The following is a 23,819-nucleotide window of genomic DNA, read 5'->3' on the forward strand; positions in this document are numbered from 1 at the left end:
ATCGCGAACCTCAGATTGAATATCCACGATTGCACGATATCAATCTGAGTTGGAAAGGGAAACGAAACTGATTTAAAATAAAGCGGAGACCCTCAAGACTAATCCATGGAATCCGTTACCCTTAGGTTGATTAAAAGGTTCTTAGCCTCGCATGGCTAAGGTAAACATGATTAAAATAAAATAAAAAGAAGAAGAAAAAGATGAAGAACACGAAGAATGCTCCAGAGAAAATGCTTTGATCCCAAAATACGAAAATTCAGAATGAATAATAGTTTCCTACTCTGCCGTCATATACCCCTACCCAAATCGGGTTAGGGTTCAGTTCTGATCGGCCCATCTGTCTAAAATACGAAATAAAATAAAATAAAATAAAATCAAACTTGACTTTGGGCCACTTATGTAATTGGGTTTTAATTTAAATTACAAGTCTAAAACTTCAGCAAAATGTGTCCGAATTGGCGCAAGAATTCTACCCGCTTTCAGTCCGAATTGGGCTTCGAGCTCTTCATAAGAATTTTAGCCCTCTGTGTTATCTGAAAAACCCAACAAGAACGGAGTCAATCCAACAACTGTGGACCAAGATATGGCCAAAATACAGAAGTAACGTAAAGCTGAAATATTCTGACGAAAATAAATTAAACCCAATCAAAAACTAAAAATGTAAATTAACTCAAAATATCATTATTTTATTCAAATAAATCCTAAAAATACTAATCAAGAGTAACAAATAAGTGCAATAAAATATGATTTATCACCTCATACCTCTTCACAAATACGCAGTGGTCGGCTTCTGTCTTCTCAAACTTATGACCAGCCATGAATGATTCAAACTTCTTGTACCACTGCCGAGGTGCTTGCTTCAAGCCATAGAGGCTCTTCTTCACCCAATATACCAAGTCTTCTTGGTCTAGAGCTCGGAACCCTTCAGGTTGCTCCATATAAATTTCTTCTTCTAAATCACCGTGAAGAAATGCCGTCTTCACGTCCATTTGTTCTACCTCGAGGTCCATCGAAGCTGCCATAGCTAACACTGTTCGGACCGAGGTCATTTTCACCACAGGAGAAAAAATCTCCTCAAAGTCTACTCCTTTCTTTTGATTGCAGCCTTTCACCATAATCCGGGCTTTGTATCTCGGCTTCTGCCCGTTCTCTTCATTCTTAATCTTGTAGACCCATTTGTTTTTCAGAGCTCGTCTTCCTCTAGGCAACTCGGTCAGCTCATAAGTCTGATTCTCGTGTAGAGACTTCATCTCGTCTAGCATTGCCTTTTCCCACTCTTCTTTCTCTGAGCTCGTCACAGCCTCATCATAACTCTGAGGCTCACCGTCTTCAGCAACAAAGGTGTATTCATCAGATGTGTATCTTGTAGAGGGTCTTCTTTCTTGAGTTGGATATCTCGGTTGTTCTTCAGCTTGAGAACCTGGTTCATCATTCTCATCCCAAATCTCATCATCAACTCGGATCTCAATGTCTTGGTCATCCTCAGCTGGTTGTTGGTCATCAATTTCTTCATTTTCATGTTTTTCTCCCCCTGCTTCAGCTCGGACAAGAGGGTTGGGTTCTTCACGTCTGACAGTAACCCAGACTTTGGGCTTCGAGATGTCATGAATGTTCTCATCTTCATGAAAGATCACATCTCGGCTTCTCACTATCTTTTTATTGATTGGATTCCAAAGTCAGAACCCGAACTCACATCTCGACGAAACAAGATAAATGCATTCTTTAGTATTCGCATCGAGTTTTGCCCTTTCAACTTTAGGGGTATGCACAAAGGCTCGGCATCCAAACACCTTCAGTTGATTATAGTCCGCTATCCGACCTGTCCATACTTCTTATGGAATTTCTCTTTCAAGTGGCCATGATGGTGAGAGGTTGATTAAGTCAACAGCAGTTCTGACGGTTTCTCCCCAGAATGATTTCGGTAACCCGACATTGGATAACATGCTTCAAACCTTTTCTTCAATAGTCCTGTTCATCATCTCTGCAAGTCCATTCAACTGTGGAGTCTTGGGGGGCGTCTTCTCAAGTCAAATCTCGGCTGCTCTGCAATAAGTATCAAATGGGCCGCAATACTACCCACCATTATCAGATCGGACCACCTTCAATTTCTTGACAGTCTCCCTTTCAACCATAGCATGGAATTCTTTAAAGGATTGGAGTACCTGGTTTTTAGACTTTAACAAATATACCCACACTTTGTGGGAATAGTCATCAATAAATGAAACAAAGTATTGAGCTCCTCCAAGGGATCTTTCCGACATGGAGCAGACATCAGTATGGACGAGGTCAAGAATTTACCTGCGTCGTCTTGGTTGATCCAGTCTCACAAAAGAAACCCGGTGCTGCTTTTCAGCTAGGCAATGCGTGCAACTCTCCAACGCTTGGCCTTTCAACCCGGTCAGTGATCCTTTCTTGTTCAGGATCTGGAGCCCTTTCTCGCTCATGTGGCCGAGGCGCTTGTGCCATAGCTCCAAGCTAGGTTCATCTCGGACAGAATTGGCTTCTCCGCCATTGATCTTTCCTTGCATCATGTACAAGGAGCCTTCCTTCTTACCTCGGGCCACGACCAAGTTTCTCTTGGCCAGCTTCCATCTAACACTACCAAAGTAGTTCACTAACCCGACATCATCAAGCTTGCCTACCGAGATTAGGTTCAAACGCGTGTCAGGTACATGCCCCAAATCCTTCAACACAAGTCGGCATTCGACATATGTGGTCAGGGTCACATCACCTACACCAACAATATTTCTGGTCACCTGATTTCCCATCTTCACGACTCCAAAATTACCGCCTCGGTAAGAGGAGAAAAAACCTTTGTGTGGAGTAACGTGGAAGGAAGCATCGGAGTCAATAATCCAAATGCAGTCATCATAGGCAACATTTAAATAATTATTCTCACCAAGGAGGAATATCTCGGCATCTGGGTTGGCAGCCACAGCAGTGGTGCTCTTGTCTTCCCTCTTCTTGGGAATAATCTGATCCAGCTTCACAGAGCCGTTCTTCTCATCATTCTGCAGGGTCCAGCAGTCTGGCTTCTTATGGTATGTCTTTCCACAGTAAAAGCACTTCAACTTATATCTCGGCTTTGACCGACCTCTAGACTTTTCTCTCTTGTCACGACCTCGACCCCGGCTTTTGCTTCTACCCCGGGAGTCGGATTTCCCTCTGTTCTCAACAACGTTGGCCTTAAACGTGCTCGAAATACCTCATTCTCTTCTCCTGGATTCTTCGCCCAGGAGGCTGTCTGTCACGACACCATCTTCAATTTTTCATCTGGAGTCGAATTATTCAAGGTCACCACCAGAGTATCCCAGCTTTCTGGCAGCAAACTCAACAGCAGCAAGGCCTGCATCTCGTCATCAATTTTCATATGAGCCTTTGACAGCTGATTCACAATACCTTTGTAGGTGTTCAGGTGTTCAATCATGCTCATGTCGTTCTTGTATTCCAACTTCACAAGTCGGCGAACCAAGTGTGCTTTGTTCCTGGGAGTCTTCTTCTGAATCATGGACTCCATCTTCGTCCACAACTCATACGCGTTCGTGAACTCGGACACGTGCTCAAAGAGGCTTTTGTCAATATACTTTCTGATTGTAGCTACCGCCTTACGACTCTGAATCTCCCACTCCTTATCGGTTTTGCTCGCTGGTCTCTCATCAAGGATAATGGGCTCGTGTAAATCTTTGCAATAGAGATAATCTTCCATCATCGGTCTCCAATATGTGAAATTGTCTGCGGGCAGCTTGAACATATCTCCATCATTGGTTATGCCACTGGTCTCCATCTCGTCTCCCTCAGAACCTGTCGAACTCGGGCTCTGATACCACTGTTGGGAACTCGGTTCCTTCAAGCTCGACTAAGCAGCCTTTGCGCAGAAGTCAATCAACAAGATCCTGATCTCGGATCTCGGATCTCGGCAATACCTCGGCCTGAACTTCACCAGGTTGGGCAGCGCAGCGAAAAAATCAAAACGAAAAATAGGAGAGAGAGGAGAAGAAGAGAGAGAGGACACAAGCAATTTTTAACGTGAGAATCAAACTCACCAATGTGGTGGTTAACTCAACCCACGGAACCTAGTCCAGATCAAAAATCCACTATGAAAATAATGGTTACAAATAATCAAACTCACCAATGTGGTGGTTAACTCAACCTTTCCAACAATGGTGATAATCAAATCTCCCTAGAGATGTTGCACTCAAACTCTCTAGAGATCTCTCAAATACAAAACATAAGGCTTTGCTCAAATCTCTCAAATAATTCTCTCAAATTTTCTCTCTAATCTCTTAACTTAGCCTCCACCCACAACTAATGAATATATAGAGGATGTGAGATCTAGGGTTAGGGTCTTTAGGAAACCCCTCAATGGGCTTGGGCTTAGCATTGAAGGAGGAAGCCCAACATAAACTTGGTGTGGTTTGGACTAAACATTGAACCTCTTTTGTTAGTAAACGAGACAGATCAACTGACTTGACTTATAGGGATGATTTTTTATTTTTATATTTAGTTGGACACTAGTAATTGACTTGACTTATAGATAATCCCTATAAATAAAAGGTTAAAAACCTCAAGTATATACTTTTGACCTATTTTACTATTGCTACCAATATTATGTATACATCCATATCTTGGCTATACACCTATTGATAGTGCGTAGTGATTGGAGCATTCACTTTAAGTCTATCAGATATCTATCTCTTAGATATCTTTGAACGTATATCTTATACGGTTAAATAAAATCGAACACCTCCAGTATTTAAGTCCATAGATTGACAGAAGGAAGAAATATGCCTGTTCGATCTGTGTACAAACTTATCCTTTATACATGAGAAATTTATACACGAGTACAAACGAAGATGTGTTACAAATACAAGATTCCTAAAGTAATATCTAAATAACATGTTATAAGAGAAAAAACTCCAATTACAAAAATATTATGCAAGAATGATTGACCAATGCACAATTAACGTTTAACTTTATATTTTCTTATCTATCTCATTACAAAATATCTTGTCAAATTTGTTCTTCGGGAATGAAAACTACAAATAATTGTTAATGTTATGTATATATAACACAAGCCCGTGTCTTGTTGGAGAAAAAAGAAAAAGGAAATACAAAAAGATAGGTGGCAAATCAATTCCCCGTAATTAAGGTGATGAAAGAGATAGTGGACCCATCTTCTTCGAAAAGATCAAAATGGAAGTAGGTCCGGAATCAAAATTTTCTACAAAATAAATGTGAAACATATAACACAACTTTACATGTAATAATAAGTAGGCAGTTTCTATGGAGCACATTCAGATGCTATAAAAGTATTCAAATGTGTTGCACATATACCTCTCACTTTGTATTAGAAAGTATAAACCAAGGCTTGACGAGAAACCAACCATATAGACAAAGACCGAAATGGTGACATATGACTATTCTCTGTAGCAATATAAGCTAGTCCACATTGCATTATTAGAAAACCTCAGCTTCCAATTTTCCACAACCCATAAGAAACGGTTGTCTAATCAAAGTAAATAAAATAAAAAATAAAAAAAATTGCTAGCCGTGGAGAAGCAGTTAAGCATAGGCTTTTTTATCAAAAGCAATAAATTCAAATTTATCAAGACTTCACTTGGTAAGGAACGTATAAACCGGGGAATGACTGCTGATCTGTGAAACAAGGACTCCCTATTTTCTTTGAATTGTGCGTGTCCGACACGGACATATTCTTATACGTATCTGACATGCGATTAATATTTTGGGACACGTGGTCAACGTTCGGACACGCTCCGACACGTTTACGCAGTCAATTTTTTCGGACACGTGGTCAATGCTCGGACACGTTTTTTTTTAATCTTAATTTTATTTTATTAACTAAAAGTAAAAAAAATTATTTATAAATAAATTTTTTTCTGTTATGAAATTTGACATGAAAAATTAACGAGGTACGAAAAATTATTTTTGTTTATATTTATGTTATGAAATTTGAATATTTGATTGGTTATATGACTTATTATGGATTGTTATATCTATTAAATATAAATTATATTATATATATTAAAAATATTATTTAATATCAAAACGTGTCCCAACGTGTTGAAATATGTCATTTTTAAAAATTAACGTGTCGGCGTATCGTGTCCCGTGTCCGTGTTGCATCATAGCTACTGACTAATATGCAAAACGTACTACATCAAAAACAAAAAGATGAAGACTGAAGAGGGAGAAAAGGCCGAGTTTTATTTGTTAAATGTAAAGAAATTCGTTTGTATTTTTAGATTAATTCATTCAACTATTTAAATTTTAATAAATTGTTTTTAAAATATTTTAACATATATTTAATTGACATGCTATGTTTCCATTGAATTTCTGTTTTGTCTGATTAGCATGTGACATTCAAATGTGTTGAAATTGAAATACCTCCTAATCAAAGCGTGAATAGCTCGCTGAAGCAGACGTGCAGAGACTTTTACCGGAAGCCTTGACTACTGACTGACTAGTAACCAAAATTAGAGGGAAAATCAGAGAGATATCAAGACAGAAGAGAGAAAAGGCCAAGTTTTATTCATTAAACATAAAGAACTTCTTATATATCTTCATATTGATACACTTAACTTCTTATATATCTTCTTATATGTCTCCAGTATTTAAGTGCAAGAGAGTAACGGAAGGAAGTAACATCCCTCTTCTCTGTTTCCATCCAATTATTTTCGTCTTCCTCAACCAAAAAATGAAGCCTTTTTCTCTTTCTCTCATGTTACCTGCATTTTTCTCTTCATGCCTTCACCTATCTCTTCTCTTTACTTTGAACTCATTATGGTTTGGCCCAAACCCAACTGCCTATACATCAGGAAACGAGACAGATCACATGGCATTGCTGAAATTTAAGGAATCAATTTCCGATGACCCATATGGAATCTTGGTCACTTGGAATAGTTCTACCCACTTTTGCAACTGGCATGGAATCACATGCAGCCCCATGCATCAAAGAGTTAATGTTTTGAACCTTGAAGGATATCACTTGCGTGGGTCCATATCTCCACAAGTTGGCAATCTCTCTTTTCTTGTAAGCATCAACCTCGGAAACAACAGCTTCTACGGAAAAATCCCACAAGAGTTGGGTCGATTATTACAACTGCAGCAACTCTATCTCATGAATAACTCATTGACTGGGGAAATTCCTACGATCTTGACGAGTTGCCTTGATCTCAAAGTCTTATTCTTATATGGGAACAATCTGATTGGTAATATACCAATTGAAATTTCCTTTCTTCGCAAGCTTCAACAATTGCACCTTGCGAAAAACAATTTAACAGGAGGAGTCCCACCATTCTTAGGGAATCTTTCATCTCTAACTCAGCTCGGGGTGGGTATTAATAACTTAAGAGGGATATGTTCCAAGAGAAATATGCTGCCTCAAAAAATTGACATGGTTAGCACTGGGTCAAAACAAGTTGTCTGGTATACTTCCTTCTTGTCTTTATAATATGTCATCTCTTGTTTTAATCTCAGCTACAAAAAATCAATTTAATGGCTCTCTTCCATCCAACATGTTCCTCACTCTTCCCAATCTCCAAGCGATTGCAATTGGCAGGAATCAAATCTCAGGTACAATCCCCATTTCCATTGCAAATACTTCTGTCCTTCAAGCACTTGATTTTGGTAATAACAATTTCGTGGGACAAGTTCCAAGTCTAGGCAAGCTACAAGATCTTCTCATACTAAGATTTACCAATAACAGTCTAGGTGACAATTTAACCACGGATTTGGAGTTTTTAAAATCATTAACAAATTGTAGTAAGTTGCAATGGTTAGATCTGGCCGACAATAACTTTGGAGGTCGTTTGCCAAATTGCTTGGGAAATTTATCCTCCCAACTCAGTAAACTATATATTGGGGGTAATGAGATATCAGGACAAATTCCAGCAGAATTAGGAAATCTATATAGCTTAATTGTCTTGGGTATAGAAAATAACCATCTTGAGGGGATTATTCCATCTGCTTTTGGAAAGTTTCAGAATATGCAACTTCTAGCATTGAGTGGAAACAAGCTGTCAGGAGTTATACCATTCATCATAGGAAACCTCAGTTTGTTGTATCATTTGGGTTTAGACCAAAATTTGTTAGAAGGAAATATTCCTCTAAGTATACGAAATTGCCAAAAGTTACAATATTTGGACCTTTCCCAAAATGATCTTAGAGGAACCATACCCTTAGAGGTTTTTAGTCTTTCCTCTTTGACAAATTCACTAGACTTGTCCCACAACTCATTAAGTGGTAGTCTACCAGCTGAAGTGGGCCAATTGAAAAATATTGATTACCTGGATGTCTCTAAGAATCATCTATCTGGTAATATTCCTGTAACCATTGGAGAATGCTCAAGCTTGGAGTACCTCTATTTGCAGGAGAATTCCTTCCATGGAATCATTCCATCCTCTTTGGCTTCACTAAAAGGTCTTCAAAAATTAGACCTATCCCGGAATCACTTGTCTGGGTCGATTCCTGATGTTTTGCAGAATATTCATTTCTTAGAATACTTAAATGTATCATTTAACATGTTGGATGGTGAGGTACCAACTGAAGGTGTCTTTCAATATGCAAGCAAGTTAGCAGTGATTAGAAACAATAATCTTTGTGGAGGTGTTTTAGAGCTACATCTATCGCCATGCCCTGTCAAAGGTGATAAACATGTAAAACACCATAATTTCAAGTTGATAGCAGTGATGATTAGTGTGGTTGCTTTTCTTCTCATATTGTCATCCATGTCCACTTTCTACTGGATGAGAAAAAAAAACAAGAAATCATCTTCTGATTCACCAACAATTGACCAGCTAGCCAAGGTTTCATACCAAAACCTACACCGTGGAACCGATGGGTTTTCAATAAGAAACTTGATAGGATCTGGAAGTTTTGGCTCTGTATACAAAGGAATTATTGAGCCAGAAGACACAGTTGTTGCGATAAAGGTCCTAAATCTTCAAAAGAAGGGAGCTCACAAGAGTTTCATTGCAGAATGCAATGCACTCAAAAATATTAGGCATCGAAATCTGGTTAAGATTTTAACATGTTGTTTCAGCACAGATTTCAAAGGTCAAGAATTTCAAGCTCTAGTTTTTGAGTATATGACAAATGGAAGCTTAGAAAGTTGGTTGCATCCAGCAACAGAAATTGTAGCTCAGCCTAGATCATTAAACCTTGAGGAAAGGTTTAATATTATTAACGATGTTGCTTATGCAATTCATTATCTTCACTACGAATGTGAGCAAGCTATCATTCATTGTGATTTGAAGCCTGGCAATGTTCTTCTTGATGATTGTTTGGTAGCTCATGTCAGTGATTTCGGTCTAGCAAGATTGCTCTCAAGTGATGGAGTCTCTTTCATGCAAAGTAGCACAATTGGAATAAAGGGAACTATTGGTTATGCTCCTCCAGGTATACCCTAGCATTGTTTTGTTAAGGTGTTAAAATTTTTATTTTCAAGTTTTAGCTATTGTTTATGGTCCTTTATTTCCTTTTGGGTTAATTTTTTGATATCTTTAATGGCATTTATTGATTTACATTACTTTTCAGAGTATGGAATGGGTTCTGAGGTGTCAACTAAAGGCGACATGTATAGCTTCGGAATTCTGATTTTAGAAATGTTAACCGGAAAGAGACCCACTGATGAAATGTTTAAAGATGGTCATACTCTCCACAATTATGTTAAAATTTCACTTTTGAATCACCTTTTGCAGATTGTGGACCAGACTATTCTCACTGTTGAAGAAAATGCTACTAAGAATAAAAACCTTGGCCTTATGCATCCTAATGCAGAAAACTGTTTGCATTCGCTTTTTAAGATTGCACTTGCTTGTTCGGTGGAATCACCAAAAGAAAGAATGAGTATGATTGATGTCAGCAAGGAGCTTAATCTAATCAAAAGTTTCTTCCCTTCCAAAATTTAATGGAGGCTATCCAAGAAAAAACATGATGTAGAGCGCCATCATACTATTGCTACTAATTAATGCCAGTAGATGCTTGACATATTTCCCTATTCATGTTACCTCTTTTCTTAAATGTTTTTCCTTGTAGTTGTCCATTCACATTTAAAAAAATATAAGAATAAAAATGCAGTATGAGATTTATGTATTGTTTATTTGTGCAACCATAGTCTAACTGCATTATCTCCACAAAAATTGAGTTATTATTTTTGAAATTCTCGAGCAGTGCTTTCAGTCTCATTTTATTACAATTTTTATTATAGATATATAATATAAAACAGGAAGGATCTTTTTACTCTGGTATAAGACTAATAAGTCTTATTCTCCTATGTAGCACTAATACCGACACGGGACACGATACGATACGACACTTCGACACGTTAATTCTAAAAAAATTTAGATTTCGACACGTTAAAACACGTTTTGATATTAAAATTTAATATTCAAAATTATCCCTAATGAAATCTCAATAACCAGTGTTGATATTTAAGAAAAAAATATTTCTACTACTACCCTACCACTTATGTAGCACCGATACCGACACGGGATACGAGACACTATACGATACGACACTCCGACACGTTAATTCTAAAAAAATTTAGATTTCGACACGTTAGGACAGTTTTGATATTGAATAATATTTTTAATTTATGTTGCGTATATTATATTTAATATTCAATAATTTAACAAAAAATAAAGCTAAACTTATAATACCCATTAATTTTGCAAAGAAACATAAGATATCACAAATATTTATATTAAATTCAATAAAATGATAATAGTAATCCAACGAATCTAATAGTTATAACTGAAGAAACCCATGGAAACTGAAACAAAGAAAACAGAGAGGAAGAGTATCGAAGAAAGATTCATTATCTTGTATATTGGAAAAAATGAATAGAAGGTTACATTCAATGAATGTTCACTCATCTATATATATATATTACATCATGAAGCTATTCACACTCGATTAGTTACAACAAACTATGTTAGTTATAACTAACTAACTATCTTCAAGCTTAGCTGTCATTGATGTGCTGTTGTCATTGGTCAATACCCCCCCCCCCCCCCACAAGCTGGACGGTGGATATCCAAGAGTCCAAGCTTGGAAACATTCAAGGAAAAAGGTTTGGGATACAATGGTTTGGTAAATATATCAGCTACTTGACCAGTAGAAGAAACAGGAAGTAAATGGACAAGACCAACATTGATCTTTTCGCGAATTATGTGACAATCAAGCTCTATGTGTTTAGAGCGTTCATGGAATGTCGGATTATGGGCCAAATAGATGGCAGATTGGCTATCACAGAAGATAGAAGCAGGTTTAGTGGAAGCACAACCAAGATCCGTGAGTAGAAAATGTAACCATTGTAATTCACATGTGAGGTTAGCCAAAGAACGGTACTCAGCTTCTGTTGATGATCTAGAAACAATGCTTTGCTTTTTGGAACGCCAAGAAACAAGGGCCGAGCCAATGAATATGCAGAATCCAGTTATAGAACGTTGAGTGTCCAAACAACAAGCCCAATCAGCATCTGCAAATGCTGAAATGTTGTTGTCATTGGTAGCAGGGAAAAACAATCCAGTTCCGGGAGAAGCCTTTAGATATCGCAGAACCTTCATAGCAGCAACATGATGATCATGCATGGGATTAGACACATACTGGCTTAGCTGTTGTATAGCAAACGAAATATCTGGTCTCGTGGTGGTTAAGTATAAGAGACGCCCAATAAGACGTCGATAAGCAGCGGCATCTATATAAGGCTCTCCCTGTTCTCGTTGAAGTTTATGAGAAGCATCCATAGGTGTGGAGGATGGCTTAGCAGCTAACAACCCACTATCTTGAAGAAGTTCAAGAGTGTATTTACGTTGATTAACAACTATACCAGTAGGAGAACGAGACAATTCTAATCCCAGAAAATAACGTGCTGGACCAAGGTTCTTAATCTTGAATTTCGTATCCAAAACATGCTTGACTCTGTTTATTTCATCAGAATCATTACCAGTAAGTAAAACATCATCAACATAGACCAAAAGGGCAGTAAAAGAAGCTCCTGTCTTACGAATGAACAAGGAATGATCTGCCTGAGATTGGGTATATCCAATGAACATCAGGGAAGAGGATAATTTTTCATACCACTGACGGCTGGATTGTTTCAAGCCATATATGGATTTCTCAAGTTTGCATATTGTCCGAGGAGAAGAAGCTATAAATCCTGGAGGTGGACGCATATAAACATCTTCATGGAGATCACCATGAAGGAAAGCATTATTTACGTCTAGTTGTTCAAGCAGCCAGTTATTCGAGGAAGCTAGACTAAGGAGAACTCGTACAGTAGTAAGCTTAGCCACTGGGGAAAATGTTTCAAAGTAATCAATTCCCTCCAATTGGGTGTAACCTTTAGCAACTAGGCGTGCTTTGTAGCATTCGATGGAACCATCAGCCTTATGTTTAATGCAGAAAACCCATTTACAGCCTATGGGTTGAGCTCCGGGAGGAATGTCAACAAGAGACCATGTACGGTTTAGTTCAAGAGCATGCATTTCAGCTTGCATTGCATTACGCCAACAATCATATTTAATGGCTTCATTATATGATTTTGGTATCACATGTGCACTCAGGTTTAAACAAGTGTGTTTATAAGATGGGGAACAAAAATCAAATGAGTATACAGAGGATAAAGGATAAGGATTACCTTGGCTACTTTGGTTTGTTGAAGAAGTAGATAGGCTGCAATGATAGTCATGAAGATAATGTGGAGCTTGACGAATTCGTGTGGATTTGCGAGTTAGTGGAGCTGGTTCTGGTGTAGTATGGTCTGTAGCTGGTGGATCTGGAGCATGTTCTGGAGAATGAGTAACTAAAGGAGCTTGAGATAATGGTGGAAAGAGAGGATCATGAATAAGTGTTTGGGAGGTAGGTGTAGTAACTGGGGTGGGTAATATATCTGTATGGGGTTCTGGTGTTGGGAAAGGAAAATATGTTTCAAAGAAAATAACATGTCTAGAAATGAAAATAGCATGGGATGAAATGTCAAAAAGGATATAACCTTTGGTGTTGGGATGGTAACCAAGAAAAGCACATTTTCGGGCCCTATGATCAAATTTAGATATGTTAGCTGTCAATGTAGTAGCATAAGCAAGACAGCCAAAAATCTTTAAATGAAGTAATGGAGGAGGTGAAGCATAAAGAACTTCATATGGGCTTTTATTGGCAATTACTGGTGTGGAGGTTCTATTGATTAAGTGTATGGCATGTGTCACTGCATAACTCCAAAGTTTGATGGGCAAGTTGGCTTGAAAGGAGATGGCACGAGCCACATTTAATATATGTCTATGTTTTCTTTCCACCACTTCATTTTGCTGTGGAGTCTCAACACATGTGCGTTGATGGATGATCCCCTTTGTATTGTAATAGTCTTTCATGATAAATTCTAGGCCATTGTCTGATCTTATGGTTTTAAGTTTATATTGGAAGTGGTTTTCTGCATATGTAATGAAAGTTTGCAAAGATGATCTGGTTTCAGCTTTGGTTTTCAACAGAATCAACCAAGTGTATCTACTAAAATCATCTACAAGGGTGAGAAAGTATTTGTGGCCATGGATTGAAGGAGTGGAATATGGACCCCATATGTCAGCATGTAGGATTTGAAATGGTTGAGTGCTGATAGTGCTACTTAAAGGAAAAGAAAGTTTTGGTTGTTTGGCAAATTGACAAATATCACAAGGGGAAATCTCCTTTATTGACATAAAAGGGAATTGAGTACACATAGTTTTCATTACAGAATGAGACAAATGACCAAGCCTCGATCATTTTCTAATGCAGCATTATTACAAGTGGAAAAATTACTGCATTCTTTTGCTGTATAAACAGTATGCAAATCTGATGGCCAATGGTCTTGTTATCTTTAATGACTAACATATAGAGCCCATCTCTTACTTCAGCTGAACCAATCGTTGCCTTGGTATCCTTCTGTTTAATCAAACATAGAGAATGATCAAAAATGATATAACAAGGAATGTTGCTTAACAATTTGGTTATAGAAATAAGGTTGATTCAAAATTCAGGTACAAACAATACATGTTGTAAGCAAAGTTGGGATGAAAGATAAATGGTACCAGAATACTCAGATATGACATGATGGCCATTAGGAAGAGAAATAGTAATTGGCAAGACTTTAGTAAGGGAATGGAAAAGAGTTTTGTCAAAGCAAATATGGTCTGTGGCACCAGTGTCCAAGATCCAATTTAGCTGAGATTTACCTTGGGATTGAGTTACCTCTGTATTAAATGCTTGAACCAAACTCACTGCATGAGACTCATTTGATTCACTGGTACCATTGGTAGATTGTAAAAGTGCACGTAGCCTTTTGTGTTCTTCTGCAGAAAACATAAACTGCTGCTCATGAAGATTAGGATCCTGAGAATGAAAATCACCTCCAATGACATTTGCTACAGCTGCACAGGTTTGATTCCTGGATTTATATCCAGGTGGAAAACCATGTTTAAAGTAACATGTCTCAATTGTGTGATTGTTCTTCTTGCAATTCGTGCAAAACTTGACAACAGCACATCAATGACAGCTAAGCTTGAAGATAGTTAGTTAGTTATAACTAACATAGTTTGTTGTAACTAATCGAGTGTGAATAGCTTCATGCATGATAGTTAGAACCATTGAGAATTGGTGAAACTAACACAATGGAAGGGCTTTCACTAGGATGAAGGTATAGAGAGTGTCCTGGATTTGTGAGAAACTCTGGTAATTGATTATTGTTTTGGACCAAAGCTGGCAATGCTTCTGCCATGGCTATGATCGTATAGGAAGAAAAGAAGAATTTGAAGAATCAATACCAGAGCTTCACAAAAGAAGCTCTGATACCATGAAGAAACCCATGGAAACTGAAACAAAGAAAACAGAGAGGAAGAGTATCGAAGAAAGATTCATTATCTTGTATATTGGAAAAAATGAATAGAAGGTTACATTCGATGACTGTTCACTCATCTAAATATATATTACATCATGAAGCTATTCACACTCGATTAGTTACAACAAACTATGTTAGTTATAACTAACTAATTATCTTCAAGCTTAGCTGTCATTGATGTGCTGTTGTCATTGGTCAATAATAACTAAAAATGCAACGCAACCTTTGAATCTTTTTTTGAGTTTCTATATCGCACGTTGAAGTGTCGGGGAGTGTCGGAGAGTGTCAAAAAGTATCGAACCCGACACGTCAGGATTTTTAAAATGTTGGTGCTTTATAGTTACTCCCTATCTCAATTATTAATTTTCGTTCATCTAATGACTACAAATTATTTGGAATTAATATGTAATTAATTAATTGGTATAACTTAATAAACTCTAACCATTAGTTTATTGAAATCAAAATATGAGATAAGGAATAAAACTTTTTAGTCTTACGCTGGAGTCAAAAGATTTTTCCTCAATATATAAAATTATAAATATAACATTCACTTAAGTGCTTAAGTTTTTTGATTGAATTGAGTGCATTATATAGTATTGTAGCCTTCCGTGGTCATAAATTAGATCATCATTATTCCTATTCTATTATTAAAAAATTAAATAAGATAGTTTATAGATGAATTTATATGTTACATGTTCTGTCCTGGAGACAGAGATGTCTAGCCCAATAGGCTAGTTAGTTACTTTTGGATCTAGGTGTTCTCTAAGGTATCTATGAGTTAGATACCCTTGAGTTTAGTGGATCATTGTGCACAAAAGAATAAAAGACAGCTTTCGCCAAAGAGATGGTGTGTGTTCACAGTGACAACATAACAATATTAGAGAGAATGATCATACCTGTAGATTTTACCTCTTTGATTAGTATATGGATGTCCTAGAGACAATCTTTTGATTAGATTAGGACATATGTGGACCTTTTTATATTGTCGCAAATAAATAATAAGCACTCTTTATCCTGTTTCATATTTTGTCTCAATATTATTGTTAATATATTATATGAGTAACTGGATAAACCCCTTGGAATAAAATAGGTATCTCTTGAGTATCTGTGATGAGATCACGATCATGAGGATTTAAGGATACCGGATGTTTATTCCTAATTTTATGTTCCTAGTCTAGAGACACTGAGAATGGGTATCAGTAATCTCGGGTAAGACTAGCACGACTTATCTACTTGTATTCGGATACAAGGTAAAGACCTCTTGAGCTACAGATATGGAGATGTCTTAGCTAAAGTCGTGGGCGGACCTATAAGGGTATAGCTTGCACTGAACAGACCCACAAAGAGACTCTATGAGGAAATCTTACAAAAGTATCATTAGAGCAGTCTCTTAATATTTGGGTATGTCTTTCCTTAGACCAAAGTTGTCACCTAGACTGTGTTCTAGAAGGCATGTTTTGATTGTATACCTCATCTGCCTGAAACATGGAGACTCATAGGTATACTTTTGGGCATGTCCTGAAAGAGCATAGGCCTAGGGTGATAAGCTGAAGGAATTCGTCAAATCTCTGTAAGGGATTAGGTTATCCGTAAACCGGAGAAATCGGGATGACATTTACAAGACTCGGGAATCTATGCATAGTAAAAGAGATCACGAGATGATCTGCCTTTAGAGTCAGTAAATTGAAGATTCCCTATTTCGAATTAAAGCTTACCCTAAACCGCAAGGGTTGATACATTTCCTCACCCTAGGTTTAAAGGGAAGGTAACCGAGACGAAAGGAAATACATGTGGTAACCAAATATATGTAATAGGATGATCTTGTCATTAACCTAACTAGCTCTGGGGCAACAAAGCATTGCTAGTGCTCTGTGTTGTCATTAAATGGGTTATGGGCTTGTTGGGCCCAAGCCCATTTATGTCAGTGGCTATGTTGGGCCTAATGGGTCACACACTAACACCTTATTGTCTTGATGAATATAGCATTAAAGATATTAGGCCTAATAAAGGTTGTTAGCCCAAGAAGAAGTTTGGAAGCCCACCTAAGAGGGAAAGGGCGCATGGTACATGTAATGGGCTTGGATGGTCCAAGACATTATTAATTAATTAAATTAGTTAAATTAATTATCAAATATTTAAATTTTGAATTTAAATTTTGAATTTGAATTTTAAATTTAAATGTTTGAACGTTTGAATTTAAATGTATGAATTTAAATTTGAATTGGCTATGAGAAGTTGTTTCATAACAAAAGGATAAGATAAGATCTTGTTAGAACAAATCCCAAGTATCAAGAAGAGATCTTTGGGCATCATCCAAGGCTGATTTGGGGCGCTGATTTTGGGGTCTTATGATGGTCATATGATCAACCAAATAAGCTCCAATCAGATTTGGTTGATTGAGAGAATAAGTGAGTGAGTTGGTTCAAATTTGAATGCAACTACTCAATGTATTTGGACTCTTTTTGGGCTGAATAAGGGTGCATCATATGGCTGGCCATATGATGGTTATTAAGTCAGATTTTTGACTAGGTATAGACTTAGTCTCATGAGGATATGATAGGAGGTTGTTGGCTAGATTTGAATTGCAACAACTCCACTTATTCTTCCACCATTGGGCGCTACATAGGTCAGATTTTTGGGAGAAAAATCTGATTTAATTTCAATCATTCTCTCATCTCCAAGTGTGATTCCTTTTGTGAGGTTCTCTTTAGGGTTTTTCGAAAATTACCTAGCCTTTTCTCATAGAATCCATGCGCCAATTTGTGAGTTTTTCATGCTGAAAATTCACTCATCTAAATACATTAACCTTGCCTCCTTCTTCTTCTATTGGGACACCTAAAGTATCTTCCTTGTGGTGTTCGTTTGGTGGCTTTTCAAGAAGGGTTCTTGCATCTTGACGTAGGGTGGTGTGGATCAACGTTAGAGGGTGTGAACCTTCAAACCTAACACTGATCATCTTTGAGTTTTGAATCACGAACAAGGTACATCATATTGTCTTAAAGCATGTATCTTGATTAGCATGTGTGATTCCGCTTTGAAAAATTCTTGTTTTCATCCTCGCATGTTATCGGCCTTCAAGGCCATTTTCTTTCACATTGTGCAAAAGAATAAAAGACAGTTTTCGCCAAAAGGATGGTGTGTGTTCACAGTGACAACATAACAGTATTAGAGAGAATGATCATACCTGTAGATTTTACCTCTTTTTATATTGCTTACTTGTGGGCTAGAAAGCACTGACACGTAGTTTTTAAAAAACTCCGACACGAGGTCAACATTTTAGGAATAACAGTATTAGAGAGAATGATCATACATGTAGATTTTACCTCTTTTTTATATAGCTTACTTGTGGGCTAGAAAGCACTGACACGTAGTTTTTAAAAAACTTTGACACGTTCCGACATGCGTCCGACACGAGGTCAATATTTTGGGACACGCGGTTAACGCTCCGACACGCATCCGACACATTTTATTATTTAGGTCTAAATTTTATTTTATTAACTAAAAATAAAAAAAAAATTATAAGTCAACTTTTTTATTATGGAATTTGACATAAAAAATTAACAAGGTATGAAAAATTACTTTTGCTTTATATTTATGATATGCAATTTGAATATTTTATTGATTATATGATTTATAATGGATTGTTATATGTATTAAATATAAATTATATTATGAGTAAACACCTTTTTTAGTCCCTGTCAATATCTACGAAGTCCTTTTTAGTCCCTGGCAATAAAAAAGGACCAAATTGGTCCCTGAAATTACAAAAAAAAGGGCCATGTTAGTCCTTATGTCAACTCCCAAATATGTAGAGTGGCCCTTTTCTTGTACTTTTAGGGACCAATTTGGTCCTTTTTTATTGCTAGGGACTGAAAAAGACTTCGTAGATATTGACAGGGACTAAAAAGGGTGTTTACTCTTATATTATATATATTTAAAATATTATTTAATATTAAAACGTGTCCTAACGTGTGAAAATATGGTATTTTTTTAGAATTAACGTGTTGATGTGTCGGTGCAACATAGCCTGTGGGTATTAAGATTCTGGACCTTTTGTGCCTCTTCTAGCAGCCCAAGCCCATGTTTAATGTTGTCGTATTAGGATTGATATCTTCGATGGATACCCTTCTTGATTATATCATATTTATATTTGGATTACCCCTTGTTGGGCTTGATAATAAATGGGCCTCATACATGAGTCCATAACAGTTGCCCCTCAGCCAGGCAGTCTAGGTGTCCAGGCAGCCGAGGTGAATATAACTTTAAAAATATTATGGATTTCTACAGGTTTTATACCTGTCCGGGTTTCTTGAAAAATTATCCAGATTGCCCGAATTTTTCAATCCAGAAGTATCCAGGCTTGGATCCATACTTATCCGGATTCCCTTTTGGGAGTATCCAGATTTGTTATACGTATTCAAAGGGGTAATGTATATGTTGCCCCTCTCTTGGCAAATTGAATCTTTGAATTGTCAAGATATAACATATATTGATTCAATCCAAGTTGTGGTTAGCCTTCGATTATCTTCACTCTTTGATGATGAGTTGCCCCCAAGTCCAACCCTTTATTGAAATCCTGGTTCAACTGCCCTTTATAAGTCTTATCATTATTTTGTTATACAAGAGAGTGTCTTTCTCGGAACCCGGTTCTCAATCTCTATATAATTTCTTATGTTAAGATTTTATATGAAACAAGTTAATTTTCAGTTTTTGGCTGTTTGCAAAACTATGATTCTGAGATAAGAGCTTCACACTTGTTCGAATAATGATGCAATCTTTACACATGGTGACTTTTGCTCTTACTAGTGTGTTGTAACCAACATGCACAGTCTTCGTATTTCGTGCGCATTAAATGCACGAATCATTTCACCCATCTATCATTACTTTTTGGGGTGGATTGACGCTTATGCCCATGACCTTTGCCATTAAAAACTTTAGCAGTTACATATCACAATTCATATTCCCCCTATTTTGTTATTCATTTCGTTTTGATATTTCATTTGCGTTTCTGGGAAGTTTTTCTACTGTTGTGCGTCTCTCCTTTGTTTTCATTTTTTATAGGTCATCTGATTCCAAATGCGTCATTATTCTATAAATAGTTTGTACTCAAGTATTTTCTATGATCCTTTGGACCTTTCTTTGTCTTTGCCTGCTGTAAGCTTTCGCCATAATTTTCACTTTTGAATCTTTGCGTACTTTTTGTTCAATGCGTATTCTGAAACCTTAATCTCTTGCTGCTTTCTACCTCACATCGTTCTTTATTCGTTGAGTTTCTTGGAACTTCTGTGGTATTTCTGGGCAAGCATGCATCGCTTTTTTGATGTTTCTGGGTAAATAACCATGCATTTTTTCCCATTTTATATAAAGCACTCTTAGGGTTATAGTGTTTCTATCAACGATGAGAAAGAAAAGAAACTTCTCTCGTGATGATATAGAGAAGGATGATGATGATGCCTTCCTCCAAAGCCTTCCTCCTGGACCCTGGTTTTGGCTTTTTGGTGTACCACGAACCGAGGAAGAAAAGCAAGAAGCCTTGCTTAGGGGTTATCGGGGTGGAGGTAGTAGAAAAAGATCCGAGTTGTCTAGTTCTAGGAACCGAGGCCAAAGTCGTTCCAATATAAACGTTCAAATTCCTACTTATTTTTCAAGAACTAGATCAAATCCCTCTCAGACAGTTTCTCATCAAACCACTGATGTAGCAACTTCTTCACAAGTTCGCAATCCGGACAAATTTTCAAAATCTAAACTGGATGATCCTTAATATTCATGTGTCTTTTTGAGTTATAAGCTTATAGAGAGAGGTTGTGAATCTTTACCCGAGTCCACCTTGTCAAGTTGGCGTCATGGAAATATTCTGAGATTGAACACGGCTTCTAGTGATGCAAATAATCTGATTTTGATATCGGATAAATCTGCGAGTTTATCAACTAGCGATTCTTCAACTAGAAGCAATTTTGATTCAGGTATGTTTGTCAATTTGTTCTAATTTGATTCTCCTTATTTTAGGTATTTATGGGGTCTTCTCTGTCAAAAATTATAGGGGAATCTTGCTCTACTGAGTCGGATTTCGAACATCCTCCTACCGCTTTGATATCCCAGTATCCCTGGGTCACATATAAAGTATTAAGTACTTTGTCCGAGATGAGCGTGGTGGATGTAACTGAGCTCAATGTCGACAACTTAGAAAATTATGACATTGTTCCTCCCCACGAAAATGAGCTGGTTTGCTCAGGGAGGAACCCGGATAAGCCTTCATTTTTCTTCTTATATCGAGATTTAATCGCAAAACTCGATCTTTGGTTTCCTTTATTCGAATTTCAAATCTATGTTTTGAATCATCTCCACATTGCTCCCACCCAACTTCACCACAATGGTTGGAGTTTTGTCAGCTTTTGAGCGTTTCTGTGCATATTTAACTTTTCCCTGTATAGTTTCCCTCTTCTTTTTCTTTTTTCAGGCCATTACTTCCCGCACTAGTCGTGAGCCTCCTGAAAGAAAGGGTTGGGCTAATATTCGAGGACATACCTTAAGAAAACTTTTCCACGTCTATTCCGAGTCTTTTAAGTACTTCAAAGATAAATTGTTTAAAGTTACTGCTCAAGTCGAAAAAGATCCTTGGTTCTTTTGCTCCCCTAGAGGCTGAGGATGTAGAAGGGAAATTCCTATTATATTGGTTTCCTGACCATCATAACTTTGCTCCTTCCAGTTACCGTTTCAGCGAAATCGAGTTGTCCGATATTGAGGTTAACGCAGTTGTCTCCATGCTTGCATATGTGAAGGAGTATGGTTATGTTAGTGTGGCATCATTCATTTTCAAATCTCAAGACGAGTTAGATTTGGAAATGTGTATGATTTCTCTGTTATTTATTTATTTGATACATGAAACAATAATATCCCATTTTTTACATGGTTCTATTGTTTTAATTTTGTAGTTCCATATATAGAGGGACAACAAAATGAGCAACCGAGTTTCCTTACTACGTTGGGTTGTGGTAAGAAGATCTCGGCCACTGACCTCACATCTTGAAAGTGCAAGACTCCTGATTCAAGGGTTAAGAAGAGTGTTATTGGGGATAAGTCCAAAGGGACCTCGGCTAACAAGTCGAAAGATATCTCCACTTCTCTTGTCGGTGCTTCTTCCCAAGCTTTGGCAGCTACAATCTAAATTCATCCTTCTCATTCTTCAGCTAGTTTTTCCCAAGGTGATATTTAGGAGGTTGGAGTTAGTAGCGATCTCTGTAATGTTCTCTGTCCTCGTGCTCGCTTTTTTTATCCCAATCCTTTCTCTGATGCCGAGATTAAGGAATTAGAGGTGTGATTGAATTGAACTCATGAAGATGACTTCTTTAGTGAGGCCTTTTGATGCTTTGAAATATAAATATAGCAAGGCTCACGCCGAGATGAAGGCTGCCAGAGAGGAGAAAGCCAAAACTTATGAGGAGCTTCTCAAGGCGAAGGAGGATTTCAAGACAACTAACTCTGAGTATCTTTCTCTTCAATTGACTCATGCCAACAATGTTGAAAGCATGTAGTCATTTAAGGTGATGTTTGAATCTACTAAAGCAGAGTTGAAAAAGGCCAAAGTTGATGTTTCTCATTATCAAGCTAAGGCTTCTCAATATCGTGTCGAGCTTGAGAAAGTTGTTTTAGCCTCTTTCAACAATACTTTGAATCAAATTAAGCATCTCAACCCAGGCATTAAGCTCAATATTGATGGGTTGCATCATCTGGCTTACATTAGCAATGGACAATTAATCCCCCCCAGTCTCTTGCAGGTGACTCTACAACTCGGCTAGATAGGGATCAGAGCGAAGGAGAAGAGGAGGTTATTGTCGGGGTCGGTAATGAGATGCCGTATCAAACCGAGAAGCCCTCAGAATGAAGAGCCGGGATGCCAGTTTTATTTATATCTCTTATTTAGGGCCTTGGAGCCTATTTTGATGTTGTAATGAATATTGTCGGGATTCTTCACAGTTTTGTCTCTTTATTTTTAACATTTTCTCACTTCACATTACTTACTAATTGCATGCACTACTTTTCAGCTAGTATTATCTTAGTCGACCTTCGAGACAAGGCTTTTATCATATATTTTCCTTGATAATATGGTTTTATTTGCCTAGATTTTTAGGCTTATTTAGTAACTCAAATATAATTTCGAGCTTTTCAAACCATAACAAGATTATTTCATTATATTTATTAACTCGGATATGAATTTCGAGGACTATTGTTGACCTAGCCATGGTCAATCTATATTATATGGATTTCCCACTATTCTTTGTCAGGTATTAATTTCCATGACATTTTTTATTTTATCTTAGCATTTTGCGAAGTTTTTATTTGAGAAGATAAATATTGATTCCTTCAATCTGTAATCCGGGTTTCATTACCAAGATTTTATCCAAAATAAAGGCAATATTGTCACATGTTCGAGTTTGGTTTAATGACCATAATTTTGAACATTTCGACTTGATCAGAGTCATTATGACAAATCTCATCTTTATTTTGGATCTGTATATGGATGCATCATAATCATAAGGATAAATTTCAAAGAAAATTTCCTCAATTATTGAAATTGAAAAATGTTTACTACCTGAATTTGTCTATGTAGTTGACTATAGACAATTCCTGCAAAAGCAAAAATAATTCGCCTAGAAATTGAAAAAAAAATATTCAAAATAGTCTTTCCATTAAACTCGGATCTTAACTCCAATACATCTTCAGTTTATCTGCATTCTATGTTCTCTTGATAGGCTTTTCTTCTACTGTTTTCAGGATGTAAGCTCATTTATTGAGTTTCTCTCTTACCCGGTAAAGGTCTTCCCGGTTTGCAGCCAGCTTATCATCTTTAGCATTCTTGTTTCCAATATCTGCTCTTCGAAGTACCAAGTCATCTTTTTCAAATGACCTTGGTCTTACTCTTCTATTATAT

At 37.1% G+C, this 23,819-nt stretch overlaps 1 protein-coding gene across 1 annotated transcript; it reads left to right on the forward strand.

The window, feature by feature from the left end:
- Positions 1-7,352: 7,352 nt before the first annotated feature.
- Positions 7,353-10,108, forward strand: LOC133285956 (probable LRR receptor-like serine/threonine-protein kinase At3g47570). Its single transcript, XM_061483281.1, has 2 exons — positions 7,353-9,417; positions 9,556-10,108. The coding sequence occupies exons 1-2, from the start codon at positions 7,473-7,475 to the stop codon at positions 9,927-9,929; spliced, it is 2,319 nt and encodes a 772-aa protein (XP_061339265.1). The 5' UTR covers positions 7,353-7,472; the 3' UTR covers positions 9,930-10,108.
- Positions 10,109-23,819: the final 13,711 nt, after the last annotated feature.

The sequence above is a fragment of the Gastrolobium bilobum genome, unplaced genomic scaffold (genome assembly GCF_033153095.1).
Source record: "Gastrolobium bilobum isolate Gb01-03AN ecotype WA unplaced genomic scaffold, APGP_CSIRO_Gbil_v1 utg4364, whole genome shotgun sequence".
NCBI lineage: Eukaryota > Viridiplantae > Streptophyta > Magnoliopsida > Fabales > Fabaceae > Gastrolobium > Gastrolobium bilobum.